This window comes from Salmo trutta, chromosome 7 (assembly GCF_901001165.1).
Source record: "Salmo trutta chromosome 7, fSalTru1.1, whole genome shotgun sequence".
Taxonomy (NCBI): Eukaryota; Metazoa; Chordata; class Actinopteri; order Salmoniformes; family Salmonidae; genus Salmo; species Salmo trutta.
The window spans coordinates 42,083,305-42,109,230 of record NC_042963.1 but is presented as its reverse complement, the minus strand read 5'-3'; the positions used below and the strand labels follow the sequence as shown (position 1 = coordinate 42,109,230).

Genomic DNA, 25,926 nt, shown 5'->3' with positions numbered 1-25,926 from the left:
CCGTCACTCCCTGATCTGTTTCACCTGTCCTTGTGATTGTCTCCACCCCCTCCAGGTGTCGCTGATTTTCCCCAGTGTATTTATCCTTGTGTTTCCTGTCTCTCTTTGCCAGTTCGTCTTGTATGTTTTTCCAAGTCAACCAACATTTTTCCCGTTCTCCTGCTTTTTGCTATTCTCCTTTTTCTAGTCCTCCTGGTTTTGACCCTTGCCTGTTTCTGGACTCTGTACCCGCCTGCCTCACCATTCTGCCTGCCTTGACCACGAGCCTGTCTGCCACTCTGTACCTCCTGGACTCTGGTCTGGTTTTGACCTTTTGCCTGTCCACGACCATTGGATTAATAAACATTGTAGGACTCCAACCATCTGCCTCCTGGGTCTGCATCTGGGTCTCACCTTGTGTCATGATAGCTCCGTTGAGAAATGGTCACCAGAATCAGAGGTTATGCTACATTGTCGAGCTAACCACCACCATCACTGGCTTCATTAGAAAATGCATTAGCAACGTTGTACCCATGGTGAGGGTTCGCTGCTTCAACAATCAAAAGCCCTGGATTAACACTGAGGTTGGCGCTAAACTAAAGAGCGAGCCTACCGCACATAGAGCTATCGTAGACAACCCTGATGCTACGGCTCAAAACAGGAATAAGTACAAGAAGGCAAGCTATGCCCTCAGCAGAGTCAACATACGAGAAGGCAAGCTATGACCTCAGCAGAGTCAACAAACGAGCAAAAGGACAATATAGAAAAAAGGTGGAATCTTACACAGACTCCAACGCCGCTGCATGTGGCAGGGGCTGCAGTCCATTATGGGTTACAAAGGAAGACACAACCATGATCTGCCCAACAATGCCTCTCTACCAGACGAATTCAATGCATTTTATGCATGCTTTGACAACAACATAGAGCCGGGTGTGAGGGCTGTCACCGACCCAGAGAACCGGGTGATCTCATTCTCAGCGGCCGACATGAGAAGGGTCTTTAATCAGGTCAACACCCGCAAGGCCGCAGGCCCTTAGAGCATGCACAGAACAGCTGGCAGGCATATTCATGGTAATTTTCAACCTCTCCTTGTCCCACCCAGTCTGTAATCCCCATACGTTTTAAGATGACCACAATCATTCCTGTTCCTAAGAACTCTAAGGCTTCATGCCACAATGATTACTGCCCTGTAGCACTGGCTTCTGTAATCATGGAGTGCTTTGAGAGGCTGGTTATAGCACACATTAACTCCACCATCCCAGCCACCGTAGACCCACTCCAATTTCCATACCGCCCTAACAGATCCATAGACGACGCAATCTCAAATGCTCTCCACACTGCCTTCACACATGGATAAGAAGAATACCTATGTGAGAATGCTGTTCATTGACTACAGCTCAGCTTTCAACACCTATCATTGCTATGCAGACGACACTCAATTAATCTTCTCCTTTCCCCCTTCTGATAACCAGGTGGCGAATCGCATCTCTGCATGTCTGGCAGACATATCAGTGTGGATGACGGATCACCACCTCAAGCTGAACCTCGGCAAGACGGAGCTGCTTTTCCTCCCGGGGAAGGACTGCCCGTTCCATGATCTCGGCATCACGGTTGACAACTCCATTGTGTCCTCCTCCCAGAGTGCTAAGAACCTTGGCGTGACCCTGGACAACACCCTGTCGTTCTCCACTAACATCAAGGCGGTGACCCGATCCTGTAGGTTCATGCTCTACAACATTCGCAGAGTACGACCCTGCCTCACACAGGAAGCGGCGCAGGTCCTAATCCAGGCACTTGTCATCTCCCGTCTGGATTACTGCAACTCGCTGTTGGCTGGGCTCCCTGCCTGTGCCATTAAACCCCTACAACTCATCCAGAACGCCGCAGCCCGTCTGGTGTTCAACCTTCCCAAGTTCTCTCACGTCACCCCGCTCCTCCGCTCTCTCCACTGGCTTACAGTTGAAGCTCGCATCTGCTACAAGACGATGGTGCTTGCCTACGGAGCCGTGAGGGGAACGGCACCTCCGTACCTTCAGGCTCTGATCAGTCCCTACACCCAAACGAGGGCACTGCGCTCATCCACCTCTGGCCTGCTGGCCCCCCTACCTCTGAGGAAGCACAGTTCCCACTCAGCCCAGTCAAAACTGTTCGCTGCTCTGGCACCCCTATGGTGGAACAAGCTCCCTCACGACGCCAGGACAGCGGAGTCAATCACCACCTTCCGGAGACACCTGAAACACCACCTCTTTAAGGAATACCTGGGATAGGATAAAGTAATCCTTCTAACCCCCCCCCCCTAAAAAGATTTAGATGCACTATTGTAAAGTGGTTGTTCCACTGGATATCATAAGGTGAATGCACCAATTTGTAAGGTGCTCTGGATAAGAGCGTCTGCTAAATGACTTAAATGTAAATGTTGTCCCCTCCAAACTTGTCACCCAGCTTAGGACTCTGGGTCTGAACATGGCCCTCTGCAACTGATTCCTGGATTTTCTGACGGACCGACCCCCAGTGGTGAGGGTAGGCAAAATCCCCTCCACCCTTAACACAGGGGACCACAGGGGTCTGTGCTTAGTCCCCTCCTGTACTCCCTGTTCACCCATGACTGTGTGACCACACACACAACTCCAACACTATTATCATGTTCGGTGATGACACGACGGTGGTAGGCCTGATCACCGGCAACGATCAGTGACCTGGCAGTGTGGTGCCGGAGCAACAACCCCTTCCTCAACATCAGCAAGACCAAGGAGCTGATCGTGGACTACATTAAACGGTGGGGGGGGGGGGGGGGGGGGGGGGGGGGGGGGGGGGGGGCGAGCACGTCCCCATTCACATCGATGGGGCAGCAGTGGAGCAGATAGCAGCTTCAAGTTCCTCGGTGTCCAAATCACTAAAGACTTAAAATGGTCCAAACACACACGCAGTATCTAACAGGTAATGTAAATAATTTCACAACAAAACCTAATATGTAACAAATTCCACAACAAAACCTAATACACATAATCTAGTAAAGGAATGGGATAAGAATATATAATATATGGATGAGCAGTGACAGAGAGGCTAAGATGCAATAGATTAGTATAGAATAGACAGTGTAGTACACAGTATACACATATGGGATTAGTAATGCGAGATATGTAACATTCTTAAAGTGGCGTTTATTAAATGACTACTGTTCCATTTATTAAAGTGGCCAATGATATCATGCCTGTAGGTAGGCAGCTGCCTCTCTGTGCTAGTGATGGCTGTTTAACAATTTGATGGCCTTGAGATAGAAGCTGTTTTTAAATCTCTCTGTCCCAGCTTTGATGCACCTGTACTGACCTCACCTTCTGGATGGAAGCGGGGGTGAACAGGCAGCATCAAAGGGACGATGGACGGGACCATGTTCCATCAAATCTTGGGTGAGAACCTCCTTCCCTCAGCCAGGGCATTGAAAATGGGTCGTGGATGGGTATTCCAGCATGACAATGACCCAAAACACACGGCCAAGGCAACAAAGGAGTGGCTCAAGAAGAAGCACATTAAGGTCCTGGAGTGGCCTAGCCAGTCTCCAGACCTTAATCCCATAGAAAATCTGTGGAGGGAGCTGAAGGTTCGAGTTGCCAAACGTCAGCCTCGAAACCTAATGACTTGGAGAAGATCTGCAAAGAGGACAAAATCCCTCCTGAGATGTGTGCAAACCTGGTGGCCAACTGCAAGAAACGTCTAACCTCTGTGATTGCCAACAAGGGTTTTGCCACCAAGTACTAAGTCATGTTTTGCAGAGGGGTCAAATACTGATTTCCCTCATTAAAATGCAAATCAATTTATAACATTTTTGACATGCGTTTTTCTGGATTTTTGTTGTTGTTATTCTGTCTCTCACTGTTCAAATAAACCTACCATTAAAATTATAGACTGATCATTTCTTTGTCAGTGGGCAAACGTACAAAATCAGCAGGGGATCAAATACTTTTTTCCCCTCACTGTATATGCACACAACAAATTGTTAACCTTGAACAATAGATATCTGCTGACAGATCCCAATGGTCAAATCACCTCTCATTCGATTCCTTTCCTAGTAAGCTGTAGACTTGGTCGCTTTTGTTCCATGTGGGAGCTTCCCCCCTTTCCACTCAGTAACCCTGCTCATTAACCCAGGCCCATAGCCATCCTCACTACCACAGCCAGAGAACAGCTGGCCATGACCAGATGGCCAGAGGGACATACATAAAGAGATTAATAGAATATTAATATTTATTTCGATTCTCTCCATTCTGGAATTCTAAATTGACAACATAATGCCCCCCCCCCAATTAAAAATATCCATTTTATTCCACTGTGACTACTCATTTTACATGATGCAACTGAACTGATGCAGCAGTCAATGAAGTGTCTTCTCTAGTAACCATAAGGCTGTGTTTAATGTTTCCAGTCCTCTCTCATGTGACCCTCCCCACATTCTAACAATGAGTGTGCTGAAAGGAGCAAGCCTGCTGCTCCCAGCTTTCTCCTTCCAGCTGGCCAACCATGCAGGGGAAATACAAAAGGTTACACAGATGAGTGACCAAATCAGTGGATTTAGAGGAAAGAATTATTATTGGAGACAATATTTCAAAAGCGAAGCATGCTCCATTGCCTCGGCTGTGCATATTTCTAACAGAAAACATCAGTAAGAGTCCCACACAAGTGATGACTGCTCACCTCCAATGCTTGGAAAAGTACTTTGGGACCTACTTCCCAATCCGTTTGACTCAAATCAAATCAAATGTATTTGTCACATAGTGGTTAGCAGATGTTAATGCAAGTGTAGCGAAATGCTTGTGCTTCTAGTTCCGACCATGCAGTAATATCTAACAAGTAATATAACCTAACAATTCCACAACAACTACCTTATACACACACGTGTAGAGGAATGAATACGAATATGTACATAAAAATATATAAATGAGTGATGGCCGAACGGCATAGGAAAGATGCAGTAGATGGTATAGAGTACAGTATATACATATGAGATGAGTAATGTAGGGTATGAGAACATTATATAAAGTGGCATTGTTTACGGTGGCTACATTTACATTACAGTAATTTAGCAGACACTCTTATCCAGAGCGACTTACAGTAGTGAATACATACATTTCATACATTTTTTCCCCGTACTGGTCCCCCGTGGGAATCGAACCCACAACCCTGGCGTTGCAAACTGAGCCACACGGGGCTAGTGATACATTACATCAAGATGGCAAGATGCAGTAGATGGTATAGCGTACAGTATATACATATGGGATGAGTAATGTAGGTTATGAAAACATTATATAAAGTGGCAAGTGATAAATTGATTAAATCTATTTTTCCATTATTAAAGTGGCTGGAGTTGAGTCAATATGTTGGCAGCAGCCACTCAATGTTAGTGATGGCTGTTTAACAGTCTGATGGCCTTGAGATAGAAGCTGTTTTTCAGTCTCTCGGTCCCCGCTTTGATGCACCTGTACTGACCTCGCCTTCTGGATGATAGCGGGGTGAACAGGCAGTGGCTTGGGTGGTTGTAGTCCTTGATGATCTTTTTGGCCTTCATGTGACATCGGGTGGTGTAGGTGTCCTGGAGGGCAGGTAGTTTGCACCCGGTGATGCGTTGTGCAGACCTCACTACCCTCTGGAGAGCCTTCCGGTTATGGGCGGAGCAGCTGCCGTACCAGGCGGTGATACAGCCCGACAGGATGCTCTTGATTGTGCATCTGTAAAAGTTTGAGTGTTTTTGGTGACAAGACTCATTTCTTCAGCCTCCTGAGGTTGAAGAGGCGCTGCTGCTGCGCCTTCTTCACCAAACAATGTATACGAAATGCTTCAGTCTGGTTTTAGACCCCATCATAGCACTGAGACTGCACTTGTGAAGGTGGTAAATAACCTTTTAATGACGTCAGACCGAGGCTCTGCTTCTGTCCTCGTGCTCCTAGATCTTAGTGCTGCTTTTGATACCATCGATCACCACATTATTTTGGAGAGATTGGAAACCCAAATTGGTCTACATGGACAAGTTCTGGCCTGGTTTAGGTCTTATCTGTCGGAAAGATATCAGTTTGTCTCTGTGAATGGTTTGTCCTCTGACAAATCAACTGTAAATTTCGGTGTTCCTCAAGGTTCCGTTTTAGGACCACTATTGTTTTCACTATATATTTTACCTCTTGGGGATGTCATTCGAAAACATAATGTTAAATTTCACTGCTATGCAGATGACACACAGCTGTACATTTCAATGAAACATGGTGAAGCCCCAAAATTGCCCTCGCTAGAAGCCTGTGTTTCAGACATAAGGAAGTGGATGGCTGCAAACTTTCTACTTTTAAACTCGGACTAAACAGAGATGCTTGTTCTAGGTCCCAAGAAACAAAGAGATCTTCTGTTGAATCTGACAATTCATCTGGATGGTTGTACAGTCGTCTCAAATAAAACTGTGAAGGACCTCGGCGTTACTCTGGACCCTGATCTCTATTTTGAAGAACATATCAAGACTGTTTCAAGGACAGCTTTTTTCCATCTACGTAACATTGCAAAAATCTGAAACTTTCTGTCCAAAAATGACGCAGAAAAATTAATCCATGCCTTTGTTACTTCTAGGTTGGACTACTGCAATGCTCTACTTTCTGGGTAGCCAGCGGATAAAGCACTAAATAAACTTCAGTTAGTGCTAAATACGGCTGCTAGAATCCTGACTAGAACCAAAAAATTTGATCATATTACTCCAGTGCTAGCCTCCCTACACTGGCTTCCTGTTAAGGCAAGGGCTGATTTCAAGGTTTTACTGCTAACCTACAAAGCATTACATGGGCTTCCTCCTACCAATCTTTCCGATTTGGTCCTGCCGTACATACTACACGTACGCTACGGTCACAAGACACGGGCCTCCTAATTGTTCCTAGAATTTCTAAGCAAACAGCTGGAGGCAGGGCTTTCTCCTATAGAGCTCGATTTTTATGGAATAGTCTGCCTACCCATGTGAGAGACGCAGACTCAGTCTCAACCTTTAAGTCTTTACTGAAGACACATCTCTTCAGTAGGTCCTATGATTAAGTGTAGTCTGGCCCAGGGGTGTGAAGGTGAACGGAAAGGCTGGAGCAACGAACCGCCCTTGCTGTCTCTGCCTGGCCGGTTTCCCCTCTTTCCACTGGGATTCTCTGCCTCTACCCCTATTACGGGGGCTGAGTCACTGGCTTACTGGTGTTCTTCCATGCCGTCCCTGGGAGGGGTGCGTCACTTGAGTGGGTTGAGTCACTGACGTGGTCTTCCTGTCTGGGTTGGCGCCCCCCTTGGGTTGTGCCGTGGCGGAGATCTTTGTGGGCTATACTCGGCCTTGTCCCGGCATGGTATGTTGGTGGTTGGAGATATCCCTCCAGTGGTGTGGAGGCTGTGCTTTGGCAAAGTGGGTGGGGTTATATCCTACCTGTTTGGCCCTGTCCGGGGGTTTCATTGGATGGGGCCACAGTGTCTCCTGACCCCTCCTGTCTCAGCCTCCAGTATTTATGCTGCAGTAGTTTATGTGTCGGGGGGCTAGGGTCAGTCTGTCACATCTGGAGTATTTCTCTTGTCTTTTCCGGTGTCCTGTGTGAATTTAAATATGCTCTCTCTAATTCTCTCTTTCTCTCGGAGGACCTGAGCCCTAAGACCATGCCTCAGGACTACCTGGCTCGATGACTCCTTGCTGTCCCCAGTTCACCTGGCCGTGCTGCTGCTCCAGTTCCAACTGTTCTGCCTGCAGCTATGGAACCCTGACCTGTTCACCGGACGTGCTACCTGTCCCAGACCTGCTGTCCCAGACCTGCTGGAACCCTGACCTGTTCACCGGACGTGCTACCTGTCCCAGACCTGCTGTTTTCAACTCTCTAGAGACAGCAGGAGCGGTAGAGATACTCTCAAAGATCGGCTATAAAAAAGCCAACTGACACTTACTCTTGTGTTACTGACTTGTTGCACCCTCGACAACTACTATGATTATTATTATTATTTGACCATGCTGGTCATTTATGAACATTTGAACATCTAGGCCATGTGCTGTTATAATCTCCACCCGGCACAGCCAGAAGAGGACTGGCCACCCCTCATAGCCTGGTTCCTCTCTAGGTTTCTTCCTAGGTTTTGGCCTTTCTAGGGAGTTTTTCCTAGCCACCGTGCTTCTGCACCTGCATTGCTTGCTGTTTGGGGTTTTGGGCTGGGTTTCTGTACAGCACTTTGAGATATCAGCTGATGTAAGAAGGGCTATATAAATACATTTGATTTGATTCACCATGCTGTCTGTGTGGGTGGACCATTTCAGTTTGTCCGTGATGTGTACGCCGAGGAACTTAAAAAAACTCTCCACCCTCTCCACTACTGTCCCGTCAATGTAGATAGGGGGCTGCTCCCGCTGCTGTTTCCTGAAGTCTACGATCATCTCCTTGGGTTTGTTGACATTGAGTGTGAGGTTATTTTCCTGACACCACACTCCGAGGGCCCTCACCTCCTCCCTGTAGGCCGTCTCGTCATTGTTTCTAATCAAGCCTACCACTGTAGTGTCGTCTGCAAACTTGATGATTGAGTTGGAGGCGTGCATGGCCATGCAGTCGTGGGTGAACAGGGAGTACAGGAGAGGACTGAGAATGCCCCCTTGTGGGGACCCAGTGTTGAGGATCAGCAGGGTGGAGATGTTGTTACCTACCCTCACCACCTGGGGGCGGCCCATCAGGAAGTCCAGGACCCAGTTGCACAGGGCGGGATCGAGACCCAGGGTCTCGAGCTTAATGACGAGTTTGGAGGGTACTATGGTGTTAAATGCTGAGCTGTAATCATTGAACAGCATTCTTACATAGGTATTCCTCTTGTCCAGATGGGTTAGGGCAGTGTGCAGTGTGATGGCAATTGCGTCGTCTGTGGACCTATTGGGGCGGTAAGCAAATTGGAGTGGGTCTAGGGTGTCAGGTAGGGTGGGAGTGATATGGTCCTTGACTAGTCTCTCAAAGCACTTCATGATGACGGAAGTGAGTGCTACAGGGCGGTAGTCATTTAGCTCAGTTACCTTAGCTTTCTTGGGAACAGGAACAATGGTGGCCATCTTGAAGCATATGGGGACAGCAGACTGGGATAAGGATTGATTGAATATGTCTGTAAACACACCAGCCAGCTGGTCTGCGCATGCTCTGATGACGCGGCCGGTGATGCCGTCTGGGCCTGCAGCCTTGTGAGGGTTAACACGTTTAAATGTTTTACTCACATTGGCTGTAGTGAAGGAGAGCCCGCAGGTTTTGGTAGCGGGCCATGTTAGTGGCACTGTATTGTCCTCAAAGCGAGCAAAAAACTTGTTTAGTCTGTCTGGGAGCAAGGCATCGTGATCCGCGACGGGGCTGATGTTTCCGGTCACCTTGCCCTGGTTCGCGCGTTCAGTTTTGCGCGAATGCTGCCATCAATCCACGGATTCTGGTTGGGGAATGTTTTAATAGACGCTGTGGGTACAACATCACCGATGCACTTGTTAATAAACTCGCACACCGAATCAGCGCATTTGTCAATGTTGTTCGCCGCAATGCGGAACATATCCCAGTCCAGCTATATGTCACAGGCCGGCTCATAGCCTGTGGCAAAAATGAGGGGACATCAACAACAGGTATAGGCCAATCAAAAAGAGGTTCTTTATTGTAAACAAAACTATTAACTCTAAACAAAGAAAAGGAATGAGGTGTGGAAATGTCATAATGTAGGGTGTATGTAAAGTGCATGGATGCGTGAACATGACTGAGTGGAAACTACGTAAAAGTACAAAGGAACAAACAAAACAGGATCATACCTGGAGGGAGAGGGAGAGGGAGAGGGGGAGAGGGAGAGAGAGAGGGAGAGAGAGAGAGAGAGATTGATTGATTGATTGATTGAGCAGTTTTGTACCCTGAGCCCAGGTGGCTCCAATCACGCCAGCTCCAATCACTAATGACCCTCCTCTGCCTGCAGGAGGAACCGCCCCTGCACTGCAGAGGAGGAGCCGTGACAATGTGATCGAAGCAATCTTGAAGCGTGGAATCCGATTGGTCGGGCCAGCGTTGAACAGACCTGAGTGCGGGTGCTTCCTGTTTTAGTCTCTGTCTATAGGCTGGGAGCAACAAAATGGAGTCGTGGTCAGCTTTTACAAAGGGAGGGCGGGGGAGGGCCTTATATGCGTCGCGGAAGTTAGAATAACAGTGGTCCAGGGTTTTACCAGCCCTGGTGGCACAATCGATATGCTGATAGAATTTAGGGAGCCTTGTTTTCAGATTAGCCTTGTTAAAATCCCCGGCTACAATAAATGCAGCCTCAGGATATGTGGTTTCCAGTTTACATAGAGTCCAATGAAGTTCTATCAGGGCCGTCAATGTGTCTGCTTGGGGGGGAATATACACAACTGTGATGCTGGCTCAGTTGACATGCCGTCACATGACATTCGGTCACGTGACAGCTGATCGAGCTGTCATATGACCAAATGCATTCACGGGTCACTACGGAGGATTTCTGGTTCCTGATTCAAAGGGAATACCCTGCCGTCTCCCTCTGAGAATTAATGCCGCGTTCAAAACAACTGGGAACTCTGAAATCGGAAATTTCAGACTTCTGACTTCAGCACGTTCAAGACAACTGGGAACTCTGAAAAAAACGAGCTCAGACTGGGAAAACTCGTTTTGAACGGTCATCCAACTCCAATTTACAACTTGAGAACTCGGGCCTCTTTCTAGAGCTCCGACTTTCCGACCTGAAGATCGCTGACATTATGATTTTACCTTGTATTTTTCAGAGTTCCCAGTTGTCTTGAAAGCACCATCAGTGCTCTCATCTGCATTAAAACCAAATATCGATCCAGGCTGGATGTGACAGCAGACATCAGGTGCGCACTGTCGACCACACCCCCTGACTTTGATGAAGCTCCGACGTGACATTTATCAAGCACTCCCATCTGATTAGTGTGCCCAGGCTGGTAGCTATAAGTTCGCTCATGCTCAAGATCATGTATCTCGACCGTGAGACTGAATGAGTATCAAACAGAATACTGCTCAGCTCATGGGTCTTATAGCTGTTGCCTATTGCTGTGTAATAAATGTTATGTAATATTGGATGAAATAATTGTTAGTTACATAAATAATAATAAACAAATTATATAAGAATAAATTAGACAGACGCAGATAGTTTACTGGGACAGGGCAGTATCAATTTCCTAATCACTCTCTCGGTCTCTCATGTCAACAACTTCTTTGTGTGATTTGCTCCCGTTTATGTGACACAATATGTCACTTTTAAAAACATATGGTCATAGAGCTGTAATATATTAGAATGGGCAGAAAAATAAACATATGGTCATAGAGCTGTAATATATTAGAATGGGCAGAAAAATAAACATATGGTCATAGAGCTGTAATATATTAGAATGTGCAGAAAAATAAACATATGGTCATAGAGCTGTAATATATTAGAATGGGCAGAAAAATAAACATATGGTCATAGAGGTGTAATATATTAGAATGTGCAGAAAAATAAACATATGGTCATAGAGCTGTAATATATTAGAATGGGCAGAAAAATAAACATATGGTCATAGAGATGGAATATCTTAGAATGGGCAGAAAAATAAACATATGGTCATAGAGATGGAATATCTTAGAATGGGCAGAAAAATAAACATATGGTCATAGAGATGGAATATCTTAGAATGGGCAGAAAAATAAACATATGGTCATAGAGATGGAATATCTTAGAATGGGCAGAAAAATAAACATATGGTCATAGAGATGGAATATCTTAGAATGGGCAGAAAAATAAACATATGGTCATAGAGATGGAATATCTTAGAATGGGCAGAAAAATAAACATATGGTCATAGAGATGGAATATCTTAGAATGGGCAGAAAAATGAATCGAGCAGCTGACGTCTGGGAGCACAGCCAAAGATAATGTTCAGAAAATGGAGCCCTCACTGGTGGAGAATACAGATTAGTTGCACGTCATATCAGTTAATGGGGGGCAGGATAGAGGCCAGTGGGGCTGGAGGAGAGGGGTTAGCATGCTCCTAAGATGGCTGTGTGGGTGGCAGGGATGGTGTAGGGACCTAGGGACACAAATCCCAGGTTTAGATTGGAACATGAAGTGGGATGAAGTTGTTACATTCAAATCACCATTTGCACACCATCCCTTGTTCTCTCAGACACTCACTTTTACTTATGTCTACTCTTGCGTCATAACTGTACTCTGTCTGAATCTATATAGTTTATATAGTCAACACTTCAGTATAGAGCCAGCTTAAAGAGATACACTGGGAGTACATCCCTCTCTCACTGTGGAAATTTGCAAAAACTGGAACCATTGACTTCAATCCAACAGGACCACAGTAAGTCTCCACATCTTAACAACAGAAACAGCTTTACCTTTTCTTCTCCAAAACCAATACTTTTGGCGTCGGTTCATTTTCAGTATCCAAAGTCAACGCCTTATCTTTAGAGAAGACCTTTCAAAATCTTTCATTTTCATACCCTGTAGGCTCTATACTAGGGTGACATCACATGGCCTTGTGGGTCCCCTGCATCCTTTGATGAGTGTCACTGTGTCCAGCATGGTGTGTCCTACTCCTGTAACTCCCAGGTCCCCTCCTAAAGGTCACCTACCCGAGGAGATGCGGCGGTGCAGCGTTCGGGACCTGCGGTAGCCACTGGCCAGGCAGTCCATCCTGTCTCCCTGTCCGGTCGGTAGGGCTGACAGCTGGAGCAGGTCGCTGGGCGTACAGTCAGGCAGAAAAGGACAGAATGAGGAATACAGAGCCAGAAAACCAGAGAGGCAAGGAAAGTGCATCTGACACTGGGGCTGAGGCCACACTTCCTGCATGTGAATGGTTGCCCAAAATACACCTTCCTCCCTACCTCGCCCTCCTCCCTCTCTCTCCACCAGCTGAACAATGGATGGGCCTATGGAGCTCCCTGTGCTGGGGTGAGCTGGAGAGAGAGTTGGGGGTAAGCAGTAGTAGGCCTATATGAAGGATGGGGTGCTCTCCGTTTCCCTGTAAGTTCCTCTATGTCCAGAGTGAGATGTGTCTCTCCTTACGCTCCTCTGCCGAGCTCTAAGACTGCGGACTGGACCAGAGAGCTGAGTCAGCTCAGAGGAGCCTCAGAGCAGCTGTCAGCCAGGTGGGAAACAACACACCACAGTCAGGAAGCACCGGCAGTTGCATGGAAAGAAAAACAGGAACTGTGACTGAGCCAGCTAACCAGTTACCTTTCGGCAAGAATGGGTTTGGGCTGGTGTTGCTTCAGTGGGCTTTAGGAGTGTAAAGTCTCTTTAGTATCGTACCCTCTCCTTTCTGTTGGGTCTATGGGCTCACTGACTGATGGATTTGGGGTTTCCCTTGCCTCAAACCTGGGGAGTGGCTTTGACAGCTAATTGTATGAGGGGTCAGGAAGCTTTCCGGTTGAAAGAAACAACAACATTAAATAGGACCGGAGTTGGAAAACTCAGTGGCGTTGAACGTTCACATGGGTGTGCTGACTGAAACAAACAGAGAGCCCCTTGGGCAGGTGGTGGGGGGACAACTGCAGGAAGTGTGTCACCGTAGGCCTGGGGAAGGAATGCCCAGAATGAGAACGGTATGGTGTGTGTGTGGTGGGGTACTCCCTCACACCTGGGAAAAGGGTGAGTGGCCTTGACTCTTACTTTTCCCACCACTAAACGTAGTGCCCACTAGGCTGGAGAAAAACACTTCCAGGCAAACACGTCTGATAATAGTAGACTCATCCTATCAAATTGACCATTCACATCCTGGGTAAAGAAACACACGGCTGAGGCTCCACTGTCAACTTTTCTTTATCTGTAGAAAACCAGTCATTGGCCAGATAGGAGGGATATAATGCAATAACGGGATAATTTCATATGACCATAAGGTAAACCAAACCATGGGAACCTATCTTTTTCCATAACATCTAATAGAACACCACTACGTTTAGTGGTGGGAAAAGTAAGAGTCAAGGCCACTCACCCTTTTCCCAGGTGTGAGGGAGTACCCCACCACACACACACACAGAGAAGATATTCCATTGTATGTTATCAAAACCGGAGAGGGATTTTTGTTGGGCCCCCCACAGTTTTTCGTAAACAAAAATAAAATAAAAATTGTTTTTGGTCAAGAGACTGTAAAATCACCAGGAATTCAGCTACAAATTAGTTTAATTTAAGAAATATGTTCCCAAGTATTCCCACAAATAAAAAAGAAATAGACAAAAAATAGACAAATAAGAATTTGTTCTTAACTGACTTGCCTAGTTAAATAAAGGTAAAATAAATAAAAAATATGTGATCGTGTCTCAATGTAATCAAGGTATTCAATTATTGTATTTCAAAATAACAATCTATTTTTAGGCTTAGTTGTGGTCAATTTGCTGTGTACAAATTATTAGAATTATGTTCCGGCCCCCCGACCATCCGCTCCGACAAAAATCATCCCTCGGCTGAATCTAGTTGCCTACCCCTGACCTAGTGGTTGCAGACTCACCAATCCCTACCACTGGTATTAATGAAAAGCATTTTATCAGAGACATTTTAGTGAGCATTCACTGCTATCTAGTGGAGTTGTTGGGAACTGGAATTATGAATTACACCACAGTTCAAACGAGGCGTACGGGTGTGTAGACTAAAACCCTCTGAGGAATATTGAAAGAGCTATATTACCCAGTTCCTGCTATGTGAGGAACACACCCACCTACCTCACTGTGATTATATATTCCCAAAGGGAAGGGAGGGAGGGCTTCTCGGCATACCAGTAATGTGAAATAATAGGGGTTGACATGATTTTTCGATGACTACCCCATCCTCTGTCCCCCATACATACAAAATCTGTAAAGTCCCTCAGTCAAGTATTGAATTTCAAGCACAGATTCAACTACAAAGGCCAGGGAGCTTTTCGAAAGCCTCATAAAGAAGGACTGTGACTGGTAGATGGGCAACAATAACAAATCAGCATGGTCAAAATAATAATTATGCTGTGGATGATGTATTAAACCACACCAAAATTATTTTTGCTATCTCAGATTGTTCTGCCAACAATATACTCTACAACTACAGTACATCACATTTCCAGAGTGGGCTCTCTGCTACTTTTTAAGTTATGATACATGAGCACCACCAACACAGTGAATGGGAAAATGAATTCAAAGGGAACTCCCTCTGTTGGTGATTTGCTGAATGTACAATCTGTTAGGTTCTAATTTTGAGTAAATAACACTAGAGAAGTTCAACCAAGTGTAATTCTTCCCAAAGGATCGATACAGCTGGATTCAGACAAAAAACATTACACACATCACTGATATTTAACCCTTTCTCCTAGGTTGAGTCTCCTCCTCCACATCTGAATAGCCAATGCATCTCTGTTGCTAGACAGAACCTTAGTGATATCTGTTCTTCCTCACTTCATCTGACCTGACCTCTGCCCCAAAGTGCTCACTCCTCCCCAACTCACGGCGGTCATGGTTATTGATACCAGACTGTGTCTCTTCTCCACTCAGAGGATCCCTGATGGCTAACAATAACATATCCTGACATAATGTAAACGTTATACATTACCCTCTCTCTTTCAGTGACAGTGTTAGTTTCTAAGATCTCCACCCGTCTCCCCTTATCAATGCTTGCCACATGTAATCTCTTCCCTGTACTCAACACATTCCAAGCTTAGTGCACACACTATATACCTTCCTCCTATAACCCTTAACATCTGGAGTAGACCCTCAACCTTAGCACTCCATCAGTGACATGAATAAGTATATTTTCATATTCTCAGAACCCAACAAATCCTAAAGGAGGGTTGTGATTGGATAATTACCTATAATGTAAATTTCTATGTATAAAATGGGTCATATCTCAAAAAGTAATAGAGAGCCCACTCTGGAAATGTAACTTGTTTGAAGAGTATATTGTTGCTAACAATATGTTAAAAAAAAATATTAAAAAAAAGCTAAATCAGAAAGGGTACCTTTGAGATATTAATAATAATATTTATAATCTGGAATAAATTCATTGGAGAAAAACATTATCCAGAATATAGGCCCAGTCCTTATTATATGACACACTATATGGAGTACAATGACACCAATATGTTGTCTGTACGGTTCACAGATCATAGGGTTTTACAGGAGACATGTATAGTTCTAAAAAGGGCCTAAAATGGCTACTTTCATCATGATTTTCACAAAACAATACATATACAAATGTAAAAAGCATATCATACATCCTTCCTCTCAATGAAGTGTCTATGTGAGAATTGCCAGAAGCAATCTGAGACACGGCAAATTAATAAAATTTTGGCCTAAATAAAGCCTTATGTTTGGTGCAAATCCAACACAACTACAGGAGGTTGGTGGCATCTTCACTGTGGATGATGGACTCATGGTAATGGCTGGAGCAGAATTAGAGGACTGGTATCAAATACATAAAACACATGGTTTCCAGGTGTTTGATGTTCCACTCCATTTGCTCCGTTCCAGACATTATTATGAGCCGTCCTCCCCTCAGCAGCCTCCACTGAACACAACACTTCACTGAGTAACTGCCTCTTCATTTTCAAGCATGGTGGTGGGTATCATGGTATGGGTATGCTTGACATCGGCAAAGACGGGAGTTTTTCTTCCACTTTTTAATTCGTTTTTAAAAAATAAAAAAAATGTACCCCTTTTTCATGGTTTCCATGCGTTCCATGCAGCCATGCGTCCTCCGAAAAATGACCCTGCCAAGCCACACTGCTTCTTGACCCAATCCTCACTTAACCTGGAAGCCAGCCACACCAATATGTCGGAGCAAACACCGTACACTTGGCGACCGTGTCAGCGTGCATGCGCCCAGCCCGCCATAGGAGTCGCTAGAGCGTGATAGGACAAGGACATCCCTGCAGCCAAACCCTTCCCTAACCCGGACAACGGACCAATTGTTTGCTGCCCCATGGGTCTCCCAGTCGTTGGCTGGCTGCGACACAGCCTGGACTCGAACCAGGATCTCTAGTGGCACAGCTAGCAACTGCAATGCAGTGCCTTAGACCACTGCGCCACTCAGGAGGCAGGAGTTTTTTCTTCCACTTTGACATTATTTTGTGTAGATCAATGACAAAATAAAATCACAATTAAATGTATTTCAATCCCACTTTGTAACGTAACAAAATGTGAAAAAATCCAAGTGGGGTGAATACTTATGATACCCACTGTACCTGTACCTTCCATAGAGATGCACGGTTACATTCCAAGAGTTACAATATTGATAGTCATAGCTTCATGCCAAAACTTGAATCCCATATAAAATCGAAATCACATTGAGACTTGGATGGATGAAATTAATGCATTCAATTATTATTAAGAGGACACTCCAATAAAGATTCATTGACTTTGTGCCAACAAAAAAAACATTTGACCTTGGGTGAATATGCAGGGCCTAACTTAAAGCATGTGATGAAGATCAACGTAGTCTGGCTTTGACTCTAACCTCATGATATGGGCTATCAGGGGTTTATACACAGTCACATGCTCATACCAAAGCAGGAGCGCAGAGAAAACACAAAAACAAAAAGCACAGAAAGCACCGAGAGCATTAGCGTAGTAACCTATACTATAGCCTGTTCAATAGGGCCTCCATGGGGAACCTAAAAACCTCTGGTTCCTCATTCTGACAAACCATCATTCATACATTAGTCTATGCAGAAAGATGCAGCTGCAGGAAGGCTGTCACTGTAATTCATGGCTAACAATTAATGAGGTGGTGATAACCCATGTTTATGGCATGCCAATTTAACAGACTATAATAAAGCTCTTATATTTCTAATGAACTGAGTGACTTGGGCAAGACAAGGGGTTGAGAGTGAGTTAAAGCTAGTTAGCTAGTGAGAGAGACAGAGGGCTCAGCTCCGCGCAACAACCACCACAACAACAATACACCACAGAGCCATTGATGCACCCAGCCCAGCTATGCTATCCCAGGGTGCCCTGCTCCTTCCCAGGGCAGAGGGAACACAAACAGAACCTTTGTTATGGCCCCAGAGGATGGCCTCATATTAAGATCAGGCAACCAGACAACACTTTTAGATCCAGCTACTTGCTGTCTGTGGTTAATGAGGGAAATTTCACTCAGCAAGCAGAACAATTCCTAAGATGCCAACGAACAAAAGTGCAGTGCAGGTGTTAAACTAACACGTTATAGCGTGATGGCTGGAGATGTTGGACATACACACAAAATCAGTCTTTGGACCGTATGGGGAAGAGTGTGTTTACAGGAACCCCGGGGATGCACATCTCAGAGGAGTTAAACCGCAGGGGGATCCAGCACATCACAGAGTCATATGGTGTATCAAATCAAATGTGATTTGTTACATGCACCAAATACAGTGAAATGCTTACTTACAAGCCCTTAACCAACACCGCAGTTTTAAGAAAAGTAAGTGTTAAGAAAAAAATAGATAAGTAAAAAATAATAACTAAAGAGCAACAATAAAATAACAGTAACGAGGCTATATACAGGGTGTACCGGTACAGAGTCAATGTGCGGGGGGCACAGGTTAGTCGAGGTTATTGAGGTAAAATGTACATGTAGGTAGAGTTAAAATGACTATGCATAGATAATAAACAGACAGTAGCAGCAGCGTAAAGGGGGAGGGGGGTGGCGACAATGCAAATAGTCTGGGTAGCAATTTGATTAGCTGTTCAGGAGTCTTATGGCTTGGGGGTAGAAGCTGTTAAGAAGCCTTTTGGACTTAGACTTGGTGCTCCATTACCGCTTTCCGTGCGGTAGCAGAGAGAACAGTCTATGACTAGGATGGCTGGAAGCTTGGCCCCAGTGATGTACTGGGCCATATGCACTACCCTCTGTAATGCCTTGTGGTCGAAGGCCAAGCAGTTGCCGTACCAGGCAGTGATGCAACCAGTCAGGATGCTCTCGATGGTGCAACTTTTTGAGGATCTGAGGACCCATGCCAAATCTTTTCAGTCTCCTGAGGGGGAACAGGCAATGCCGTGCCCTCTTCACGACTGTCTTGGTGTGTTTGGACCATGATAGTTTGTTGGTGATGTGGACGCCAAGGAACTTGAAGCTCTCAACCTGTTCCACTACAGCCCCATCAATGAGAATGGGGGCGTGCTCGGTCCTTCTTTTCCTGTAGTCCACAATCATCTCCTTTGTCTTGATCATTTTGAGGGATACGTTGTTATTCTGGCACCACACGGCCAGGTCTCTGACCTTCTCCCTATAGGGTGTCTTATCGTTGTCGGTGATTAGGCCTACCACTGTTGTGTCGTCGGCAAATTGAATGATGGTGTTGGAGTCGTGCTTGGCCGTGCAGTCATGAGTGAACAGGGAATACAGGAGGGGACTGAGGACGTACCCCTGAGGGGCCTCTGTGTTGAGGATCAGTGTGGCGGATGTGTTGTTACCTACCCTTACCACCTGGGCCGGCCAGTCAGGAAGTCCAGGATCCAGTAGCAGAGGGAGGTGGGTCCTTAGATTAGTGATGAGCTTTGAGGGTACTATGGTGTTGAACGCTGAGCTGTAGTCAATGAATAGAATTCTCACATAGATGTTCCTTTTGTCCAGGTGGGAAAGGGCAGTGTGGTGTGCAATAGAGATTGCATCATCTGTGGATCTGTGGGGGCGGTAGTGGGCCTATAGTTTCTGGGATAATTGTGTTGATGTGAGCCATGACCAGCCTTTCAAATCACTTCCTGGCTACAGACGTGAGTGCTACAGGTCGGTAGTCATTTAGACAGGTTACCTTAGTGTTCCTGGGCATGGTGATTTTCACAAAATCTATGGTGGTCTGCTTGAAACATGTTGGTATTACAGACTCAGTCAGGGACAGGTTGAAATTGTCAGTGAAGACACTTGCCAGTTGGTCAGCACATGCTCGGAGTACACGTCCTGGTAATCCGTCTGGCCCTGCGGCCATGTGAATGTTGACCTGTTTAAAGGTCTTACTCACACCAGCTATAGAGAGCGTGATCACACAGCCGTCCGGAACAGCTGATGCTCTCATGCATGCTTCAGTGTTGCTTGCCTCGAAGCGAGCATAGAAGTAATTTAGCTCGTCTGATAGGCTTGTGTCACTGGGCAGCTCGCGGCTGTGCATCCCTTTGTCGTCTGTAATAGTTTGCAAGCCCTGCCACATCCAACGAGTATCGGAGCAGGTGTAGTATGATTCAATCTTAGTCCTGTATTAACACTTTGCCTGTTTGATGGTTTGTCGGAGGGCATAGCGGGATTTCTTATAAGCTTCGGGGTTAGAGTCCTGCTCCTTGAAAGTGGCAGGTCTACCCTTTAGCTCAGTGCGGATGTTGTCTGTAATCCATGGCTTCTGGTTGGGGTATGTACGTACAGTCACTGTGGGGATGACGTCATCGATGCACTTATTGATGTAGCCAGTGACCGATGTGGTGTACTCCATAATGCCATCGGAAGAATGCCGGAACATATTCCAGTCTGTGCTACCAAAACAGTCCTGTAGCTTAGCATCTAATGACCTCAAAACAAATACTGTATCTTATGGTGACATGTTGCATGATAGCAATGCAAGGACAACAGAGGGACAATTACTTGGTTGAGAAACAGCTGTTACTCTCAATGTCCATGCATCTATACAATCCAATGATAATGATTTAATAATGTTCCAGAACTTTCTTCTACAAGAAGGACTTAAAAAAAGAAGAAATCAAACGCAGCAAAAAAAACTCCTTCCATTCTGCTGCAGTGTCATGTTCTCTTGTGGAGCTAACGAGCACCCAGCAACAGGATTGAAAGGGAAACAGTTGGTCTTCGCTACAGATAAAGATGTTATTATTATAATTATAAACAATGTGCATTGTGAAAAGTAATGTAAAATGTCTTATAACACCACAAATACGCCAAATTGTTCTTATTTTTGGAAGAATCTTTTAGGCAGTGATTGTGTAATAAATTAGTCAGAAGTGTAATAAGGTATTTGTACTGTGCTGGATTAATAATAATATTTGTAATTTTTTATAAATTCATATGAAGAAAAAAAATCTCCAGAATATAGACGTAGTCCTTATTTTAGAGCACACTATAAGGACTATAATGACAGCAAGATGTTGTCTGTGTTGTTCACGGATCATAGGGTCTGACAGGTGGCATGTATAGTTCTAAAAAGGGCCACTTTCATCATGATTTTCACACCATTTTTTTTATATAAATGTAAAAATCATATCAAACATCCTTCCTCTCAATGAAGTGTCTATGTGAAAATTGCCAGAATAATCTGAGATACCCAAAATATTTGTTCAGCTTGCTCTGGCGTGGAATCGCCCTATATCTATAGAGCAGCAGGTGACTGCAGGTCAGAGGAGAAGACGCTTGAGGATGACTCATGACTGATCACATGGTGTCTCTGAACTCTACAGTATTACCTCACCTCTTATAGAGTCTGCTGCTGGCTCACCCCACTTGATTTAATTAAGTGACATCTAATTTGTCTATTTCCGTTATTATGAACTCAGCCTTTTAAAGGGTCACCTCACCACTCTATCCTGGAGGTGACATTGCCCAAAGGCAAAGTTTTCACCAAACAGCAGGTACGTAGGCTATAGTTGGCTCTGCTTTCAATAAAATATTTGCAGCGCTCCATGTTGTTTGCACAACCACATTTAATCTCCCCAGGACGGGGAGAGACAAGACTGTGCCATGTAAGTGTTCCACCCCTCTCTCTCTGTAGCATGCCTAGGCACAGGCTGGACAGACTCTCAGTAACAACAGAAAGAAGGAACACTCGTCAAGGGGTTGAAATAGAAACATATTTGAGGCATTAAGGAAATTACATAACAGGTTAAGACATGTCTGCAACCTTCCACCTCATACATATCTGACTGTTCAGCAGTCAGCAGTCTAGTGCAATGCAATCCCCTCTCTGTACAAACACATACTACAGGTGTGTTGGCCATTCCATACTTTCACAATAGCTCAATAGCCTAGCCCAAGATTATGGCAACAATATATGTTCACCCAATGACTAGGTTATGTTCACCCAATGACTGGAGGCTCCTGTCTCAGCCTCCAGTAATAATGCTGCAATAGTTTGTGTCGGAGGGATAGGTTCAGACTGTTATATCTGGAGTATTTCTCCGGTCTTATCCGGTGTCCTGTGTGAATTTAAGTATGCTCCCTCTAATTCTCTCTCCCTCTCTTTCTCTCTCTGTCTCTCTTCTCTCTGAGAACCTGAGCCCTAGGACCATGCCTCAGGACTACCTGGCATGATGACTCCTTGCTGTCCCCAGTCCACCTGGTTGTGCTGCTGCTGCAGTTTCAACTTTTCTGCCTGCGGCTATGGAACCCTGACCTGTTCACTGGACATGCTATCTTGTCCTGGACCTGCTGTTTTCGACTCTCTCTCTCTCTACCGCACCTGCTGTCTCTAACTCTGAATGATCGGCTATGAAAAGCCAACTGACATTTACTCCTGAGGTGCTGACCTGCTGCACCCTCTACAACCACTATGATTATTATTATTTGACCCTGATCGTCATCTATGAACGTTTGAACATCTTGGCCATGTACTGTTATAATCTCCACCTGGCACAGCCAGAAGAGTACTGGCCACCCCTCAGAGCCTGGTTCCTCTCTAGGTTTCTTCCTAAGTTCCTGCCTTTCTAGGGACTTTTTCCTAGCCACTGTGCTTCTACATCTGCATTGCTTGCTGTTTGGGGTTTTAGGCTGGTTTTCTGTACAGCACTTTGTGTCATCGACTGATGTAAAAAGGGCTTTATAAATACATTTGATTGATTGATGATGTGCAAGGTATGTGAAACAGTACATACATCTACAGTAACACGATACAATTGTTAAAGTAATAGTGTGGACAGTGAAGCCAGGCAACAGAATCTCTTAAGTTTCTATGTGCACATGCACAAAAGTAAAAAATGATCACTGTGATGGAATAGCCAAAAGCAAACCCTACCATTGCACAGTATCAAGGCACTACTACACACGTTATTAGACATGTTACACAAAATATCACACTCACTGTACCCAATGTTGAGGATCTGAGTTTAAGATTTTTTTGGGCCGTTTAAGCGAAACACTTCACTACCAGCTACGCACTGCCATCGGTCCGGCAGTCACTCACCTGAATATTCCTCATGCTCCAAGTCGGATTCGACAAAAGTTCGTGGTTTCCTCCGGAAGGCGACCCGTCTGAAGTCGTCCATGTCCTTATCCTCTGCTGACCGTTCCAACATCGAAAAAGATTTAGTGAGCAGCTCTATCGGGTAGTCGAGCTTACTCGAGCACTAAAATGCACAATTAGCATTCAACATATTAGGCTACAGTTAATTTAATTCCATGTCAAACAATATTCCAATCGACCGCAAAATGAAACAAACGTGTTGAAGGTGTCACTGGCAAGTACACATTTATTTTCCCAGATAGCCTACGCGCCACAATAGACGCTGATGACAAAGTCCAAAGTCAATGCGCTGGTGCGTCCGGTCTGCGCTCCCCTAAATCATCATGATCCGTTTATCTCTGTACAATCACCTTGAAGCAGACTATTCCAAACCCCGCCCTGTTTCACTGATGCAGCCTGTTTCCGTTGCTCTGATTGGAGGAGGAACCCCCCCATCCCCGTTCGATATGGAACAAGATAGTGATCAATAGGCTATTATTACGATATGAATATCGTGTTGGTTGTAGGAAAACAATAGCTTACAGAGAGAACGTACCACTTCCATGAATAGCTGAAAGGCGTTTTGCATACAATCTACTGTACAATTATGACAGGTTGTGCTGTGGCTGTGGTACTTATTGTAATAAACATCCATAATTATAACGTAACATTTTAAAATAAATGGAAACTGTTATGAAATGGATGACATACATAAGGTTATTAGGACCATCATACTTGAGAAAAAATACTCAGCCAATACAGTCCATATTACTCCAAGACAGTTGTTTTTATTTGATATTGAAACCGATGTTACACTGTTTTAAATGGAGTAAAAAATATTAACAAGAAACCCAATACAGTATATTGCTGTCTTTTAATTCCTTTTTAATTTATTGATTAGTGTCTCTAATGTCAGGGCACTGTACTGTATCGCCATCTTCCAATGATGAAGGTAACTTGTGCAACAACCAAGGGCGTAGACAAATTGTTCTCCAGACATCAGTCACTAGACTAGCGTTGGACCTCACTCCTCTTCTTCATCTTCTTCTGTTCCACCCAAGGTTTCATAATACAAACAATGCAGTTGCAAACATGCTTTCACCAGCACTAACTGTGTAGATTCTAAGGGTGATTGTCCTTTGTGGTTACAGTATACACGTCTCACCAGAATAAACCCAACTATGTTCAATAAATCCACCCACATTTGTGAATGAATGAATGAATACAGAACTGTAAGAAAAATCTATCACAATGCATCTGGCTCCAATCCATAAGGAACTAGGTGTTCAGATTCCCCTTCAATAAAGCTGACTAGTCAAACATAAGACATAGTCATTACTATCGACTCAAAGGAAATAGAGAAAGAGATACAGTGGATGTGAATCAGGCAAATTAATCATGCAACTCAAACATTAGCTACATCATCAACACAAACACACGGTTTGTTCTTGGCTCTTCTTGCATTAATGTTTCAACTAGGTTAGCCAGATCATTAAAGCTTTATACAAATTGATCTGAAGGTGTAAGCGTGTGACTCACAAAATCCTTCCGATATCCTGGAAGACTATGGTATTCATCCCTGTTCTCAGCCTGCTGGTTAGTGTCATGATATCATATGCGACAAAGCCATATAGATCTATACATGGCTCTGATAACCGGAAGAGAGATGCTTGGATCGAGATACCATCACAGTCATTGGATCCCACAGAGCATCCAGACAACGAATCTAAGTCATGTCCACTGTTATTTCGTCAATGCAAAGTCCTTATTGTGCTTGTAAAGAACAATGTTTGGAGGAGAAGGTAGTTTACCTTTTGTTTGAACCGACAGTATTTCATTCATGCCCCAGCATGAAATTTGATTACCGTAATTTCCTTTGGGTTAGACATTAAACAAGCAATCTCTGACACATAAACAATGCCATGTTTAAGAAGAGCGAATTCAAATGCCTTATTTAGACAGAAACATGATACTAGGGGGCCACAGCATTGGGGGATTGTGTTATCTGAATTGTGTTAAAACTAAACTGAGGAGGGGAGTCTTGTCACACAGATCAGGGTAAAGACCACATCCAGGCTTACTAACCTAGGCGTCACCTCATCTCCTACCTTTAGTATCAGAGTGTCTATGTCAAATAAGATTTCACCTACATGACAAACATAATCAATCACCTCAGCAGTAACTGTGGTTTAAAAAAAAGAAAAACGGATGTCAAAAATATAATCTTTGTCTTGCAAAAAAAAAGCATCTCAAGTGTAGTGATGTTAGATTGGTAGTTAAAATCAACACAACCCACCTCATCAAACATTACCATTGTAATGCGATATCACTTCCATTCAATTAGTCTCTCCACAATGATATCAAATTCAATGTGTACTTCAACACTACCATGTAAAGACAGAAGCTATTACACATGAAGAGATGATCCTTACAAACTGATGCTTTTACATGGCTAATATTCTGTCTAGTCTGTTAGGCAAGTTTGTAAGCATCTCACATCACCAAAAGGAAACCTTGTTATTGACAGAACATGTGATGCTAAACTTGTAGGATATAGACCATCCAAAACCTTGTTATATTCAAATGGGATAAGAGTTCAAATTTTTTTCTTTTTTGATGATATCAATGAGAACATAACAGCCATAGTTTAGTGAATCAATCCTCATGACTCTAAACACCACAGCAATAATACTCATTTTGAATTCCATTTTAAAGAATGACCAACAACAATCAAATGATATCACACGCAAATTAGAAGTAATAAATAAATGAACAAAACACAAATCAATAAATAACCAAGTCAG

General features: G+C 44.5%; 1 protein-coding gene across 1 annotated transcript in view; it reads right to left on the bottom strand.

The window, feature by feature from the left end:
* The window catches only part of LOC115197421 (FYVE, RhoGEF and PH domain-containing protein 4), a 129,917-nt gene extending 106,448 nt beyond the window's left edge, over positions 1-23,469 (bottom strand). The window contains exon 1 of the mRNA XM_029758925.1: positions 23,084-23,469. Within this exon, the coding sequence (XP_029614785.1) occupies positions 23,084-23,195 (112 nt within the window). The 5' untranslated portion in view covers positions 23,196-23,469. The remainder of the gene's footprint in view (positions 1-23,083) is intronic.
* Positions 23,470-25,926: the final 2,457 nt, after the last annotated feature.